At 55.5% G+C, this 16,960-nt stretch overlaps 1 protein-coding gene across 11 annotated transcripts in view; it reads right to left on the bottom strand.

Annotated features, from left to right (window-relative positions):
• Positions 1–819: 819 nt before the first annotated feature.
• The window catches only part of Dtx2 (deltex E3 ubiquitin ligase 2), a 32,057-nt gene continuing 15,916 nt past the window's right edge, over positions 820–16,960 (bottom strand). For 10 of the 11 annotated variants that reach the window (XM_076840838.2, XM_076840841.2, XM_076840839.2 and 7 more), the window contains 7 exons: positions 13,408–13,508; positions 8,961–9,101; positions 6,118–6,191; positions 4,497–4,655; positions 3,309–3,470; positions 2,299–2,388; positions 820–1,438 (listed from right to left, as the gene is read on the bottom strand). In XM_076840838.2, the coding sequence (XP_076696953.2) occupies positions 1,211–1,438; positions 2,299–2,388; positions 3,309–3,470; positions 4,497–4,655; positions 6,118–6,191; positions 8,961–9,101; positions 13,408–13,508 (955 nt within the window). In that variant the 3' untranslated portion in view covers positions 820–1,210. The remainder of the gene's footprint in view (positions 1,439–2,298; positions 2,389–3,308; positions 3,471–4,496; positions 4,656–6,117; positions 6,192–8,960; positions 9,102–13,407; positions 13,509–16,960) is intronic. The other variant, XM_077106109.1, reaches the window with a different exon arrangement.

Below are 16,960 nucleotides of genomic sequence, written 5' to 3'. Positions count from 1 at the left end.
ATCTGATTCATGAATGCTCTCCATCCTGATTCTGTGTCCTTCAATGAATGGTAAGCACCAAGACGTGAGGGACCAGAGGGCCGAGTGTGGGGCTTGCCTGTGATCCTGGCAAAGCAAGAGGCTGAGACAGAAGTATCATTAGTCTGAAGCCAACCTCAACAACTTGAGATCCTCAGCAATAAAAAGGGCTTAGATGTAGCTCAATGATTATTGTCTCTAAATGTATTAATATATCTATCTTGGCATTGTTTTGTAAAGTAGAATTTTTGCTGAATCAGGGACTGAACTCGTGTACATTACCACTGAGCTACACCCAGGGTCTCCCCAAGTTGCCCAGAATGGGCTTGAACTTGAGATCCTCCTGCCTCAGCCTCCTGAGTAACTGGGATTACAAAGGGCTCACAAAGACAAAAGTGCCTCTAGTCTACCAGTCATAACTAGGCTCTGCTTGTCCCTTAACTGGGGAAATCTGCTCCTTCCCCCACAGGGGTCAAGACTGAGAGGATGGCCTCAAGACTTCCTGGCTGGTGCTCCGCCTGGGCCAGTCACTGAAACTTTGACCCTCTGTTGTGTCCTCATCTACAACCCAGAGACAGCAGCACCTGACCAGTGTTTTGTAAACCAGGGCCACTGTGGATGAGCAGCTATGCAGGGCAGGGTGCTGTGTGCTCCCCAGCTCCTGCAGATCGCCCTTTACCAGATGGGAGCTAGACAAGCAGTATGCATGACGCCCTGGCGCAGTGGACATGACGGGGCCTGTACATGGTGGGCAGACCCCCCTCACACACTTGCATCCACTTCAAACACCAAGAGCCTGTGGACTTTGGCTACAAGGCCTTTATTGCAAACAAAATCTGAGGTATAAGAAGCTGACTCAGAACCCACGCCTGTCCGGCCAAGGGAGGGGTGGTCTGCACTCACCCCACACCAGGCCTGGGCACTGGGGCCCAGGGCTGCCCTCCAGAGCCCCAGGGCCCGTCCCTGCACTGAGGTAGCTGCATCTTGGCCCCCACAAGGACAAGGCCTCAGGGCTGCCGACTCCCACAGAACTCCCCCACTGTGGGGGGAGGGCAGGCACAAGCCTGGCCCCTCGCACCCTGGCACACGTGCCCCCCACAAAGGTTCCGGCCTCTCAGCAAAGGCACGTTCCTGCCTGCCTCCCAGGGGCAGCCCGGGCAGCTTCCAGGTGGCCATGGGGGGGGTTGGTGGGTCACTGCTGCTCCAGGCAGTCCTCGGTCACCCCCTGGGCGGCCAGCTCAGCCAGCACATTCTGCAGGTAGTCGGGGTCGGGGTAGCCATGGCCTGTCACGTTGCGGTCCATCTCTGTCTTGTGGTGGATCTCGTTCCAAACCACGGTGTCAGTCTCGCCCGTGGTGCTGGATGTCCCAACTGTGAAGATCAGTCTCCTCTTCCAGGCCACCTTCAAGAGCTCCAAGACCTGCCAGAGGAGAAGGGAGGGCCCATGAGTGGCGCCCCTCAGGCTCTGCCCCTCCGCTCTCGCTGGAGATGAGCTCACCCAGGCCCAGCCCTGGATCCCATCTATGGAGCCTCTAAAACTCCAACTGCTGATGGGACGGCCCCACAGAGTCTCCTGTGGGCCCTGGCCACAGCCCTGCCCTCCCCACTTCGGCAGCCACCACCACTCTGCAGCCGCTCCAATAACGACCCAGCTGCCACCTTCAGTCTGCCCTCCCTCCTCACTGCCCTCCTGCCCTCCCCATTCAGCCATGGAAGAGCCAAGCCTCGAAGTTGGGGTGCAGCTCAGGCCTAGCCTACGTGAGGTCCTAGCCCGACTCCCAGCAGCACAAAAATAAAGAAACAGAGTCCAGTACACACCTCCCAGCAGCCAGAGCACTTCTCAAACTGGAGGACCCTCCCAAGGCAAGCCTAGAAGGCAGCCAGGCCCAGCATCCCGCTGCCTCCCACTGGGGGCTGGCTCCTGCCTGGGCCCAGTTGTTCTATCTGCCTGGAAGGCGCTTCCAGACTTTCTCATAGCTGCACAGTCCCTGCTCAGGTCTCAGTGCAGACTGACGGACCAGCCATCTGACCCCATCCCACCCAGGGTGCATGTCCTGACTAAGCAAGCGCCCTAGCCTCTCCCGCTGCCGGAACCCCCGTGAGGACCGGGTGGCTTCTTCCTGGATCCACAGCAATGCTTTGGAAAGGAGTGGCAAACAGAGTGGCCCACCCCTGCTAGCCCACTCCCCGGGGTCCCGGTGGGCCCCATCTTCTGCCACATTAAGGTGAATCCAGCAGAGCACACAGCGGTGGGGGGCGATAGGGGCAACGGGTCTTTACCTTGCGGCCCTGGGCGTTGTCTGGAAGGTAGCACTGGCGGGGAAACCCTCTGGCGGTGAACGGCTTTCCTGGATTGGGGTGCTCAGGGCCCTGGAAAAGGAACAGATGTCAAGATGTGAGAGCTGTGGGTGGCGGTGGCCATGGACAGCTGAAGAGGCTCACAGGACACGGAAGCCCAGGCTTATGCTCCAGCCTTCCTGGCCAGCTCAATGACTCTGATCCCTCAAAGACCTAAAGTGAATGTGGCCTCCCCCCATGAATGCCCTCCCTTGAGCCTGTGCCAATCTGTCTGGCACCATCACTGCCACTTCTACCCTGCAAGAGCCAGGACTGACCCTCTTCTGCTCTGGGGATGCTCTAAGCACTGGGTTTCCTCGGATCTTTCTTTGTGACCCTGGGGGCACCCTTCCACACCCTCCACATGCTCACTGGGTGGCACCTTGCTCCAAGAACTGGCTGGAGCAGTGTGGCAGGGGAGGGATGGTGACAGCCTCCTGACCACTACAGAGGCTGCACAGCCTACAACTCAGTCCCCTCCCTCGGAGGTGCTGACCTGATCACAAGATAGGAAACCTGGGGGAGAGCACGGCTCCACCAAGGCTCCACACAGCGGACCCCATCTGGCTCCAGCTACTCCTGCCCCAGGTTGAGACAAGCACTGGCCCAGGCTTTCCTCTAGGACCTGTGCTTACATCCCTGAAATCCAGCCTTGGCCCTGCCACGTCCAGCCCAGGCTTAGTGGTCACTGAGTAGGTCTCTCGGGAACAGGGCCCCACCCCACTCCCTGGTGCCTGCGGGGGCTCCACAGCTCCTCAGCACCGCTCCTCCTGCTGTCTGCCTTGTCCTCCGCCCAGCCCAAGTCCAGCTGGAATGACCTCTCCTCCCTGGCCCCAGCCTCGAGGAAGCAGGGAGTCTGGGGCTGGCAGCAAGGACACTGGTACCCCATCCCCGGGGTGGGGCAGGAGAACAGCACCTGGGTGCGACTGACCCCTCCTGGGGTGGCCCCTTACCTGGATGCCGTGAGGAATGTTGTAAACTATGAGTATCGTCCCACAGTCCTCGTGGCCAGGCAGTGACACCTGGAATCTGAAAACCTCCATCTTCCCCCGGGGCTGGGTCCCAGTCTTCTCCCCATAGATGGTTTTGCAGGAAGGACACTGCAGGCTCCCATCCTAAGACAGGCAGATGCAGCAGACTGAGCCAGCGGCCCAACCACACTGGACAGTCAGCCACTGCCTCAGCGGGAGGAGAGGCCACCAGGGAGAAGCTAGCATGGCTCACAGGGCGTCCAGGCAGCCTCCTCTCAGAGCACCTGAACCCCAGCAGCTCAGGGTCAAAAGGGAAGTTCTACACTACAACTCCTCACGCTGCTCTTATTCAAAGGGTAAGTTCAGGAGACTGGCACTGGGTAGGAAAATCAGGGTCAGGAACAAGTCTCTTAGTCCAGTCACCTTTGAAACCAAACAGAAAATCCTGCAACTGGGGCTGGGGATGTGGCTCAAGCGGTAGCGCGCTCGCCTGGCATGCGTGCGGCCCGGGTTCGATCCTCAGCACCACATACAAAACAAAGATGTTGTGTCCGCTGATAACTAAAAAATAAATATTAAAATTCTCTCTCTCTCTTAAAAAAAAAAAAAAAAAAAAAAATCCTGCAACTGATGATGAGCTGCATGCAGGACACTACATGACGGACAGGACACCACGGACAGGGCCCAGCCAGGACCGAATGGCCATCATGTGACTTAGTTTCCACTGTCCTCCCAACCCCTGCTCGCCGTGGCTAAACCCCTCTACAAGAACAGCAGCCAGAGGTCAGCCATTGACAGCCTGAGTGGGACCCTTCCCCTATAGAGTGGAACAGGACCCTGAATCAGGGGCCTGGCTCTGCACCACCCAGTAGGTGACCCTGGGCATGTTTCCCTCCCTGGGGCTTTTCTTCATAAGCACAGGCCTGACTACAGAGGGACATCGCAAAGATGATGTGTGGTTTCCAGGCTGGCTCCAGGGCTTGACTAACTTTCCAGGAGCAATACCATGCTTGCTACCCAGGCCTAGCAGCCAAACCTCCTCCTGCTGCAGTGCGAGGACTACAGACATCTCAGAGCTGTTCTGCCCAGCTTCCTACTCAGGGCCAGCATGCTGGGACTAAGGCTGCTGGAGCAGGTCACCTCTACCCGCCCCTGGGCCACCATGGACACCTTGTTCCCGTTGCAGTACATGGCCAGCAGACACAGCAGGTGGAAGGTGTGGCTGCACTTGGTGAGGCGGCCCACGGCCACAGGCCCAAGGGTCTTGCTGTCAGTCACGTCGCCATAGCCAGACACCACGCACAGCTTCTCCATGCAGATGATGCAGTCCTGCAGGGAGCAGACAGGGCGAGCTCGCCAACAGCTGGCCGGGCCACAACGGGCCAGGCTGGGAGGGAAAGGCGGAAACACCACAGCTGGGGTCAATCACTGTGACATGTGCCCACAAAGGGCTGACCAGAGCCTGGCCCAGAAGGACAATGAGAACAGCCAGACGGGAGGACAGGAGAAGGGGAAGCTGGGAGCTGGCCTTTTTAAAAGGACACAGAAACTGAGATGGACAAGCAGGGATGTTCCAAAACATGGAACAAGACACGTGCAAATTCAGGGGACACCAGGGAGATGAGACCAGGGCAGGGTCAGAGCCAGATCTTGACCACTGTGCTCAGGAGTGGAAGTACCCTGTGAGCCAGGGCCTGCTGAAGAGTTTTTGGTTTGCTTTTTTTGGTATCAAGGATTGAATTCGGGGGTGCTTAACCAGTGAGCTGTGTGTGTGTGTGTGTGTGTGTGTGTGTGCTTAAGCTGTAGATGGACATATCTTTAATTATTTTTTTTATTTGGTGCTGGAAATTGAACCCAGTGCCTAACACATGCTAGGCAAGCACTCTACCACTGATCCACAACCCCGGCCCCCCCCCTTTTTAAGTTTTTTAATTGTAGTCGGACACAATGACTTTCTTTCTTTCTTTTTTTTTCTTTTCTTTTCTTTTCTTTTTTTTTTTAATGTGGTTCTGAGGATCGAACCCAGGGCCTCTCACATGCTAGGCAAGTGCCCTACCACTGAGCCACAACCCCAGCACTGGCCCTCTTTATTTACATTTTTTATTTACTTAGAGACAGGGTCTCACTGAGTTGCTTAGGGCCTTGCTAAGTTGCTGAGGCTGGCTTTGAATTCTTGATCCTCCTGCCTCAGCCTCCCCAGCTGCTAGGATTGCAGGAGTGAGCCACAGTGCTCAGCCTAGCATGCTTGACCTTTAACCCCACTCCAGTACCTCCAAGACTCTCCGTTAGAGTCAGCGGAAAGTACCAGAGCCCCTAAGGTGTAGCTCAGCAGAGTGGGGTTTTGTTTCCATGTTTTGGAACATCCCTCACCAGCACTCCCAGTCAGAAAGGCAGGTGTCACCTGGATAAGGCCACCTCACTCCTGTACCAGTGCCAGTCTGAGGGGAGTGAGGCCCACGTGTCCAAGCCTTGTCTCATGTCCAAGCCTTGTCCTGGGCCCCCTGGCCCTGGGGATGGCCTACATTACCCAGGTCTGTGCTGAGAGCAGGGCTCAGGAGAACACTTCTGTGAGGTGGGAATGACGCAGGCCCCTGGATCCCTGGCTGCCTTGTTCCAATCATGCCCTCCTCCCTTGGGAGGCATAGGGTTGGCACTAGACCTGGAGCCTGACGCATACTCTAGAGACTCTGGGGAGGTCCCCCACGGGCTGAGCGTGGCCAGGGACCCTTCAGCAGAAGTCTATTCTTGTCTGCAAACCGAACAGCAGTGGTGTGGCTCGCAGGACACGTACCTCATCTGGGGGTGTCTTCAGCTCCTCGGTGTAGCTTCTGATCACTTGCTCAGGCTCTGGCTTTGGAGCCCCTTCTGCAAGAGACGAGAAGGTGAGCGCTGTTCCAGGCACCCAAGCAGAGGAGAGCAATGCGGGGAGGAAGGCAGACAGGCGAAGCCCAGGCTGCCAGGAAGAAATGTTAGGGGCCAAGATGGAAGGTTAGCAGGTAAGCCAGGACAGCCTGAGCAGGCACAGGGCAACCTGCAGCCCCGCCCAGACCACCCTCAAGGCCCAACCTGGCCTGGGGCATGGCCTGGAGGAGGCAGAGGAGCAGAAACAAAGCAGCACCTCGCAACTCCCCAAGTTGCATCCCAGGCAATCAGACCCAGGCCCCTCTGAGAATGCCAAAAATGTCCGACGAACCACCCCCCCAACCTTCAGCAGTGTTGTTTACTCCACTTCTACCACTCTTGTGTGAAAATGCACCAGGTCAGCCCATGTGGCATCTTATAGGTCTGCACACTGCAAATGACAGGTGCACTGACACTGTCACAATGCACCACCTGCCTCAGAACTGGGGGGGGTCTCAGTCACATGCCTACTCAGCTCCAAGCTAAGTGACTCTGGAAAGCAGCTGGAACACAGGGAGACATGTGCTGGCTGCTGGCAGCTCAGGCTATACACATGCAGTGCAGAGTTGGGAGACTCCATGCCCCTCAGCATGCAGCCCTGCAAGGGGGACATGAGGCCCTGCAGTGGCAACAACAGCACAGAGGCTCCCCGAGGCAATGGGGACAATCAGAGGGTGGCCAAGCCTTCAGCAGGAGCCCAAGATATGGGGAGGCAGCACAGTCCTGCCAAAGCCCTGGCGGGGCTCCCCATTCTGCCTCAAGGTCACACTAGGGTTCCTGGTCCCTGAGCCCAAGAGGGCAGGGTCTCCTGGTTTGAACCCAAGTGCATGGCACTCAGCCTGTGGCCTCAAACACTTAGAAATATGAGGACTCATGACTATTTGGGAAGGTGACTTGGAGGAGCAGAGGCCAGAATCGGGGACTTGATTCTGACTCTCTGGCTATGACCACATCCCACCACCTCAGAGGCGCAGCTTCCTCAGCTAGAAATGGGGAAGTCCCACACCTAGTAAGCTAAAGCAGCAGGGGGCTGCCACCAGCAAAGGAGTCCCAGACACACGGTTACACACCCACATAGCCCCCATCCCCACCCCATACACACCCACACCCACAGGCTTCCACATGCACCCTATGCATAACCATGTACCCATATACCCGTGTCTCATACACACGCATGTTTCATATACCTACATACCTTACACACTCGTATGCCCACATGCAATCACATGCATTTACACACACCCCCCACACCTATATGTACCCCATATATACCCACATGTATCCATATGTACCCCATACATGCCCTATAAACACGAGTGTCCTACACATACCACACACCCCATGCACACAACTTAGCAGCCCATCCACACATACACCCCCTGTGCCCAGCCATAGGCACAGGGAGGCCATCCTGGAAGCTAGGACGCCCGCTGACTGAGGGGAGTCTTCTGTCTAGAAAAGCCCAGTGGCCTCAGGAGGCTCCAGGAGAGTCAGGGACCCCTCTGCCAGGACCAGCACCTGGCCCAGCTCACCAGGCAGCCTTTCAGAACCAGAGGGAGCTCCTATTAGCCACGGTTCTCAACCAGGGCCGACCAGGAGCCCGTCAACCCCAGGGAAGGCACATCTGGACTCAGAACACCACAGGATCTACTTAGAGCCTGTGCTCTTCCCAGGCAACTGGTTGCCCTGGAGGTCACCAGTCACCCTGCCCAATTTCACCTCCACCAAGGCAGAGCGAAAGCAGCACGCACAGAATCCAGGACTGGGGCTCAGGACCCCAAAACCAGCTCTTTTCCCGGGCACACCTCCACATCTCACGACTGCCACTGTTGGCATGTGCCAAGCACTTCACATGTCCTTCCTGTTCCCAACCCACCTGGCAAGAGGTGCCACCTCATGAATGCAGAAACTTGCGTGAGCTCAGGAAGCTAATGCAGGAGAGAGCCGAGACTGAAAGGCAGGCTGACAGCACTGCAGCCCAGGCCCCTGTCCAGCATGGCACCATCAAGAACGCCATCTGTGATTCCACTGTCCAGCTTAGAACAGCGCAGAACTGCCACAAGCTCCTCCATGCAAACTTTGTTAAAATTCCCAGCACCTTCTGTAGCTGTGAAACCCCTTCTGCCCGGGCCACATGAAGGACAGGGCAGCGGTCACCAGGGGAACCCACATGGGCAGCAAACCCGACAGCTATTTTGAGGGCCTTTTTTAAATTTTTTTGGGTACTGGGGATTGGAACCAGGGTCACTCGACCACTGAGCACATCCCCAGCCCTATTTTGTATTTTATTTAGGGGCAGGGTCTCACTGAGATGCTTAGCACCTTGCTGTTGCTGAGGCTGGCTTTGAACTCGCAACTGTCCTATCTCATCAGCCACCCCTGCCGCTGGGATTACAGGCCCTGTGTCACTGCGCCGGACTTGAGGGCCTTTCTTGATACATACACTGGCCCCATGGAGAAACAGTCATCCCAGAATCCCAAGCCATGCCTCATCCACACCTTGAGGTTTGCAAAGTTACAGGTCCTCATGAAAAAGCCCCTCTCACTTCGACTGTGCTGGGAACGTCAGATTCCCAGGAGCCACCTCTGTTGCCAGGCGAGGGCAGGGAGAAGGGCCACAGGAAGGGAGAAGGGCCATGGAGGTTAAAGAAGAAATCGGCACAGAGAGCCAGAGGCAGCAAGACTCGGAGGAGGCTTAGCAGAGGCCAGAGAGCATTTGTGAATAGGAACTACCTTTCACGGACACTTTCCTCAGTCTCTTAACTGAGCTGTGGCTTTTAGAGGCCAAACAGGAGGCGGGAGGGCTGGCGGGCTGGGGTGCGCGGCTAAGACACACAGGGAGTCCAATGGCTGACATCAGCACATTCGTCATGCCTGCACGGGTGCGAGATCAGACATGCAGAGAGGGGGAGAAATGTTAGGAGGCTTTCAGCAGGTGACCTTCACAAACCCTGCTGAGTCGGAGGTGGCAGCACCACAAACGGCCATCAGGACCTGCAGGATCTCTGGAGAGCCTGGTCTCTAGAAGGAGCTCCCTGTGCTGCAGGAACAAGTTCCAGACCAGGAACCAGAGAGAGCTGGTGAAATGGCCTGGCTCACCAGAGCCCTGACCCAAAAGTCCCCAGGTGTCTGCCAAGCAACTTCACAGCCTGTACCCAGAGCGTGCAGGGAGCGGGAGGCCATTTGCTCTAGAAGAGCAGAGGGGAGATCACTACCCAAGAAGCCTCCTCAGCAGTTCTGGGCAGTGCCAGGTGCAGGAGGGGCAGGTGCTGCAGCAATGTGGCGGGGTGCAGCCAGGCTGTGGAAACTGCCTCCTGAGCAGGGCTGGTGACAAGGGCTGGCCTCGCAGGGGGCCTTTGGGCCTGGCCACACCCTCCTGCCTTCAGTCATCCTGTCTTCTGTGGGCTGCTTCTGCTTTCTCTGCCCCACCTGGCAAACCTAGTGACATGGTCTGGAGACATGGCGGAGGCAGGACACCACCCCTCTGGACTGCTTCCACACTGAGGCGACCCCCCGGCTCCTAGCAATGGGTTCCTTCCCGGGTGCCACTGCGAGGAGCTGCAGCAGGTAGCAGGGCGGAGATGCACGTGCCTCTCTGCCCAGCTGGACCCTCCCCCACACTGTCCCCTTCCTACTCTCTGATGACTCAACACTGCATGGGACACATTGTTCTGCTAGAGGTCCTCATTCCCGCCACACCCTCGCCTACCCCTCTGTCCACTCCCTGTCACTGATTAGTCTGGCTCAAAAGCACCTTCTCCCCAGAGGAAAGAAGCTCTGGGCTTCTCAGCCACACTAGAGAATGGTTTTCCCCGTCCTTGGAACCTGGCTCAGGCACTGGGCATAGCAGGGTACCAGGGGCACCTCCTTCCTGGACCCCATTCCTCTCCAGGATAGGTTGGGACAGATAGTGATGCCCCCTACCAGGTGATTCAGAGGTTCAAGGAGTAGCCAGGCCAGCCACTGTGGCCTCATGACAAGATCAAAACTCCCTAGCTGGCAAATGTGCCCAGTCCAGGGACAGAGGCAGAGGCTAGCCACCTGCTGAACAGCATAGCCAAATGAGGGAAGGATCACCGTAGTAGCCTTCAGCAGGAAGCACCTGCACCACAGAAGACACAGGCTCACACTGGGGCCAGATGCCTACGCTGACCAGGTTCCTGCTGTCACTGCAATGCCACCACAAGCTGAGACTGTTCCTGGGCTCAAATGTATTCCCTGGGAAACAGAATGTCAGGTAGACAGAATGACAAACAGGCACAGGTGCCAGAAAGAGGTTGGGAGCAGGGACAGGTGGTTTCCCTTAGAGAAACATCTCTGGATGGACAGCGTCATCTGACTGAGTATGTCCCTCTTCACTCAGATCTCTGAAGTGCCACCTCTGCAGGCCTTAGGCCTTAGGCTTTCCCTGACCTCTTTATGGGAAGGGACCGTGTCCTCCTCCAACTCTCTACACCTGTGCCTGCTTTGCTTTCCTTCTCACCTCTTCACCATCGGCAATCACTTACTCGCTCCAGCTGATCACTTCCCCTAAGCATGCACACCACGGGGTGAGCACGCTCTGCTGACGACCATTGCTAGCACCCAGGGCACAGTCCTAGGAGGCACACCACGTGTCAGCTAAGGAATGAAGGCATCCCAGGGCCACCACTGGCAGCCCCCAGGAAGCCAGCATCGCAACACTCCTTCCCTGTCACCACAGGACCTAGCCCCACACACTCCAGTCACCAACAAGGAAGGAAGGCTCGACACCACACCTGGAGAGAAGGCAGCCCCTGCCCTGTGGCTCTGCCTTCTCGAGAAAGGTCTGAAAACCACCCCAAACCCACAGACTCAACTCATCACAGAAGCAGCAAGCAGCGGGCAGGACTGGGGGCCGCCCAGGCAGGGGCCTCTGCATCTTCCTCGGCAGCAGGACTCGGGGCACAGCCCCCACAGCTCCCATTTCTACTCTCCACAACTGCACACACCGCCTTCCGAACACCAGAGGTCAGCCTTTCACCTAGTGGCCAGGGCTGAGATCCAACCTGTCCTCCTTCCACTCTGGCCTCTCCACCAGGTTCAAGTCCAGGGTCACCCCTTGCTGGCTGGTCTTGGGCAAGTTCCTAACAGCAGTGTAAGCCACAGGCCACTGGGATAGACGCCATTTACTCTTCCTTCATAGGCTCCACCCCCACCCGACTCGGAGGCACAGCTCCTTCAGCCCACACAGAAGTGGTTACAAACAGGCCTGCAAGACCTGTCCCCAAATGGCCACCTCCCTGCAGCCAGGAATGGCACATTCAGGAATCCAGCCCTTGATTCTTGGAGGCTGGTTGGGGTCCTCTCATTCCCTGGTGCCCCAGAAAATGGTCCCACCGAAAGGTATCAACCACTGAGAGGTGGCAATCTGGCAACAGGCTCCAGTATCTCGTTATTTCCTATCTGGAACCAACTTCCTGAGCTGTGGGGGTCCGTTTCCCTACCAGTCTAGAATGTGTGAGGCCCTGAGTTCCATGCCCAGAACCACAAAAAAATAAAAACGAGCCAAGTGTCATGGTGCACACCTATAATCCCAACAACTCAGGAGGCTGAGGCAAGAGGACTACTAGTTTGAGGCCAGCCTCAGCAGCCTAATAAAATCCTATCTCAAAAAAAAAAAAAAAAAAAAAAAAAAAAGGTATAGAAGGGGTTGGCCAGTGTTATTCAGGCAAACCTAAAGGCCACAAAGAAAGGTGTTTAACAGTCTCAGTGGCCACCCTGGCAGAACTTGCTGTGGCTGCTGAAGACCCCAAGTTCAGAGCTGGGCCTGTGGGGGTCAGGCCTTTTCCATCGCGGACATCCCCGCACACAGCGGCTCTCAGCGTTGATGTGTGACTCACCTATGGCACCCATGCTGAGTGGCCCAAGGTGGGCAGGAACATCCTGGTCAGCGTGTCTGCTCACTCTTTCCTCTCAGCCGGGAAGAGGCTCACGGCTGAGTAGCAGAAGCAGGGCTGAGAGGCTGCCGGGCTTCCCTGCCGTTACAGTTCCCTGCCCTCCACGTCCATCTTCTACCACTTCTCTAGTGTCCCTTTCCAGGTGCCTCCCGTGTCCCCCAGGAGAGTTCAGGGCCTCCTGTGCCCCAAGCCACTCCCGTGATGCCACCCACAGTCCCCCTTTCTACACCACAGTCACCTCCCCGTCCAGCACTTCCTCTACCAGGCTCAGGAGCACCTGGTACCACAGGGAAGAACCCAAGTTCTGAGCCCAGGGCTGCATCAGGGATTTGAACTCCCTGGGCCTCGGCCTCCTCACCGAGGCCTTGGGTTATTTAGGGATCAAACACAGGAACACACACCAGAGCCCCAGTCACTCCTCTGAGTCACTGTCCCAATGACAACACCACACAGCCGTCCTGCACCAGGCCTGGCAAGTCTACCCACACTGCAGGCTACCGGGACTCAATAAACCCAACTGTCACCTGATCCCCTGCCAGTTGCAAATGATGGGGTTCACTGCCACACCTGCACTTTTACACACCTCACAATTCCCTCAAGTTACGAGTGCCCTCAGAGGCGCCTCAAGACCCGGAAGAAGACTTTTATTATTTTTGTGGTGCTGGGGAGAAGTTGCTGAAGCTAGCTTTGGATTTGTGATCCTCCTGCCTCAGCCTCCCAAGTAGCTGGGATTACAGGCAGGTGCCACCAGGCCTGAACGTAAAAGGACTTTATATAAGTAAGCATCAAGACATATAGGGCTGGGGGTATAGCTCAGCTGGTAGAGTGCATGTCTGGCATACACAAGGCCCTGTGTCCAATTCCCAGCACCACCAAAAAAAAAAAAAAAAGATATATAAACAACAAATGATCCACATGGAACCAGGAGACAAGATGTAGCTACAACCAGGTGGTTTATGAGCCCTGGAGAGCCCCTGCCTTGAGCACTTCAGGGCAGAAAGGTGGCTCTAACTCTCATTCAGTTCAAAAATTAAAAAGGATGAGAAAGGTCCACACCAATGCACCATATCAGGTCCCACAGCCCCAGAATGCTCGGGGGCAGGCACCCAAGCTCATGCCCTGGGGTATACCACCATCAGAAAGAGGCAGCACTCCCCCAAGGAGCCCCTTTAGATACACCTGAGGGCCCAGAAGGTGACAAGCCCCCCCACCTCATCCTTCCCACCAAGCCCTGTGGGGCACAGCCTGTTCAGGGCACCTACCTGCCAGTGCTTGCTGGACCCTGCTGGGCTTTGGCATCTGCAATGGCACAGTGGCGGGGATGCTCCCAGGGCTGCTGGAGGGACCGCTGGGAAGGGAGGCACTTGGGGAGGAGAGAAGAGAGCAAAGCTGAGTACAGGGCACTGCCTCCCTGGAAAAGAGGGGAGGGAACCGCACTGAGACGAGGCACCTTCCTGCTTCCCCAGCTGCCTCTGAGGGAAGGAGCCCCTGGGTTCTTTTTTGAACAGTTCAAAGACCATAAAGATGACCCTAAAAGAGGAGTTCGCAACATTCTGAGCTCACTAGCTTCATTACAGTGAAGATCTCAGGGAGCCCAGCAGAGATCACAGTGGAGACCACGTTAGTTAGTGTTTGAGGACATCACCATCAGTAACAAGGCAAATCAGTATCTTGCAGGCCACAATAAGATGCTCCCAAAGGGATTTATCATTGTTATTGTGAGATTCCTGCTAAAAAATGCATGTCTTAGTCCAATCGTGGAAAAAGATCATACAAACCCAAATCAAGAAACATTTGATCTGGGGCTGGGGATGTGGCTCAAGCGGTAGCGGGCTCGCCTGGCATGAGTGCGGCCCGGGTTCGATCCTCAGCACCACATACAAAACAAAGATGTTGTGTCCGCCGATAACTAAAAAATAAATATGAAAAACTCTCTCTCCCCCTCTCCTCTCTCTTTAAAAAAAAAAAAAAAAAAGAAACATTTGATCAAGCACCTTGTTAAAGTGGTGAGCTTTGAAAGACTGACTGGGATTGGTTCCACCTGGAGAGAGGAGAATGGCAATGGCTGGTAAAGCAGGGCCCTGGGATAGAAAGAGGGCAGGAGCAGAAAATGGTGAGTCCAACAGGGTTACCTCCTGATTCTGAGGACACCATGGTTGAGATGTTCAAGTGAGACGCATGGAGTCGGGGTGCAGCTCAGGGGTGCAGCACTCGCCTGGCCGTGGAGGCCCTGGGTTCCAGCCCAACACCACCACACAAAACACCACTGCTGCCCAGAGAGTCTGATCAAGCAGTTCAAGGGTGGGACATCCACCCCCAGAATACATCTGTGGTAGTAAACACTGAACCCAGAACCTGTGTGTGCTACGCAAGTACCTACCACTGACTTATATCTGCAGTGTTTAAATTTTTTTTGAGACAGGATCTTCCTAATTTGCCCAGACTGGCCTCAAACATGCCATCCTCATGCCTCAGCCTTCTGAGTAGCTAGGATGACAGGCTTGCCCCACTGTGCCCATGAGATGGCATCTGATGAGAGCGCTATGGAAACTGTACTATTTTTGTAACTTTTCTATAAATCTAAAATTCATACCAAAAAGGTTTTTGGGATTTGCTTTTTTTTTTTTTGGGGGGGGGGGACCACCAGGGATTGAACTCCGGGGCACTCAACTACTATGCCACATCCCTAGTTCTCACTGAGTAGCTTAGCGCCTTGAACTCACAATCCTCCTGCCTCAGTCTCCCCAGCCACTGGGATTACAGGTATGCACTTTTTTTTTAATTATTTTTTTTTTAATTTAAGGGATCTTAGGCTGGGGTTATAACTCAGGGGCATAGCAAATGCCTAGGGCATGCAAGGCCCTGGGTTCTATTCCTAGCACTGCAAAAAAAATAAATTTTTAAAATGAAGATTCTGCTTCCCAGAGTGACTATGTTAAAACTCATTCATTTGGTTGTAAATCCTCAACTGTTTAAAATGGTAACAATGCATACCACTAGTTTGGGGCCAACTATCCACTGAGAACAACTGGGGAAGGAACTCTTGCCAACTCCTCCTCCCTCCAGCCTGGGACCTCCCATCCATCCCTGCCCGTTAGAGATGATGAAATATCAAGAATACAAAACCCTCCCACCACATGGTCCCCACACGGGAGCTCCCCAGGACAGCCTGGGTTCTGTAGGCTGGGAAGGCCAGGGCTCCCGCGTTCACCTGAGCTAAGATGGAGGTTGTGTATTTCTTGCTGTCTTCCCCACAAGATGCCCTGCATGGCTGGGCTACACAAAGCCCAGCCTCCTGCCTCCCTCACTACTCTAAGCCCAAAGGCAGGAGTAGAAAATGGACCAGGGTGTTCTGATCATGCAAAAAGGACTGGGAGCTGGCCACCTGGGCTGAGGTCTTTGCCATTATAAGCAAGCCAAGCTCCTTCCTGAGATGCTTCAACTGTCTTCTCTCTTAGAGGAAGGTGATCACCTAATGACTCTGAGGCTCCTAAGTGAAGGCACTGAGACTCCTGCTTATTTCCCAGCCCAGTTCTCCAGGGAGCAAAGAGCTGCGGCCTCAGCTAAGAGGCCAGAAAAACCCAAGCTTGACTCTGCAGCTTCAAATGAGTCAGAACACAGTGGGCTAGAGGGGCCAAGCTCAAATATCCTCCAGAAATGGCTGCTCCCCTCATGGAAAGACCCCAGGAAGTGGAGCCCTCCCTCCCAGGGAAAGGTGCACATCTGGGCAGAAAGTCTGCTTTTTTGGTTCTATCACCAAGGCCTAGAGCAGAGATCCTACAGTGAGGCTTCCAGCGACTGAGACCAGGAAGCGTGGCCAGGTTCTGTAGAAAATTCTCCAATTGTCTTTATCTAGCCCCTCCTCCACACAAGTTCCTGCTGTGTTCAGGAAGTCGCAGGAGGAGGACAGACTGGAGCACAGGAGGACAGACTGGAGTACATTTACCTGTCCGCCATCCTGAGATGGCTCAGGAGCAGAATGAGGAGGCTGAAGGGAAGGACAACCAAAGCTTCTTCCACCCCCACCCCACCTTCAACTGGCAGCCAGTGCCAACCTGGCACACATAAGGCACCTGTCACACAAAGAGCCCAGAATGTGAGGCCTGAGACACTATTCTCAGCACCTCCAACTGTGTGAGCTGTGCGCCCTGGGCATGCAAGACCCCTCCTGAGCTCCAGTTTCCCTGCTGCTAACTCTAAGCCCTCCACAAACACTGGGCTCCCCAGGTCTCCATGGAGCAGAGGGAACAAAAGGCAGGCCGCCAGTAAACCCTGCAAAGCAACAAGATCAGAACAAAAGGGAACAAATCGGCCAGCCCAACTCCTGAATCCGGAGAGGAAAACCACCATGGAAAAGAACCAGCACTTATCCAAAGGCCCAAGACAAACTACGAGCAAGGCTCTTGCTACACCCAGGACTCCAATCCCACAGGCCTAAGGATAGCCACAGCCAGAATGCCCAGCCAGCACGGGGAGGGGGGGAGTCGTCTCCCAGGCCAGGATAGCAGCGGCGGCAGCAAAAACAACAGATGCAAGCAAACCAGGAGCGCCACGTGGTGAGGCCGTTTAGTGAGGGAGGGCAGCGCCCACAGGCCAACCCAGCACCAGGCTCCATAGCCCAGCACCAGGCTCCACAGTCGATCATGCTGCATGTGTGGAGCAACCTGCAATCCCGCAGCTCAGGAGGCTGAGGCAGAGGGATTGAGAGCTAAAAGCCAACCTCAGCACTTAACAAGGCCCTAAAGCAATTTAGCCCTTTTCTCTAAATATTTTTTAAAGGGGTGGGGCTGGGGATGTGGCTCAGTAGTTAGGTAC

This window comes from Callospermophilus lateralis, chromosome 19, assembly GCF_048772815.1.
Source record: "Callospermophilus lateralis isolate mCalLat2 chromosome 19, mCalLat2.hap1, whole genome shotgun sequence".
Lineage (NCBI taxonomy): Eukaryota > Metazoa > Chordata > Mammalia > Rodentia > Sciuridae > Callospermophilus > Callospermophilus lateralis.
Note: the sequence above shows the minus strand (reverse complement) of the source record. Positions and strands in the feature narration are given on the sequence as shown.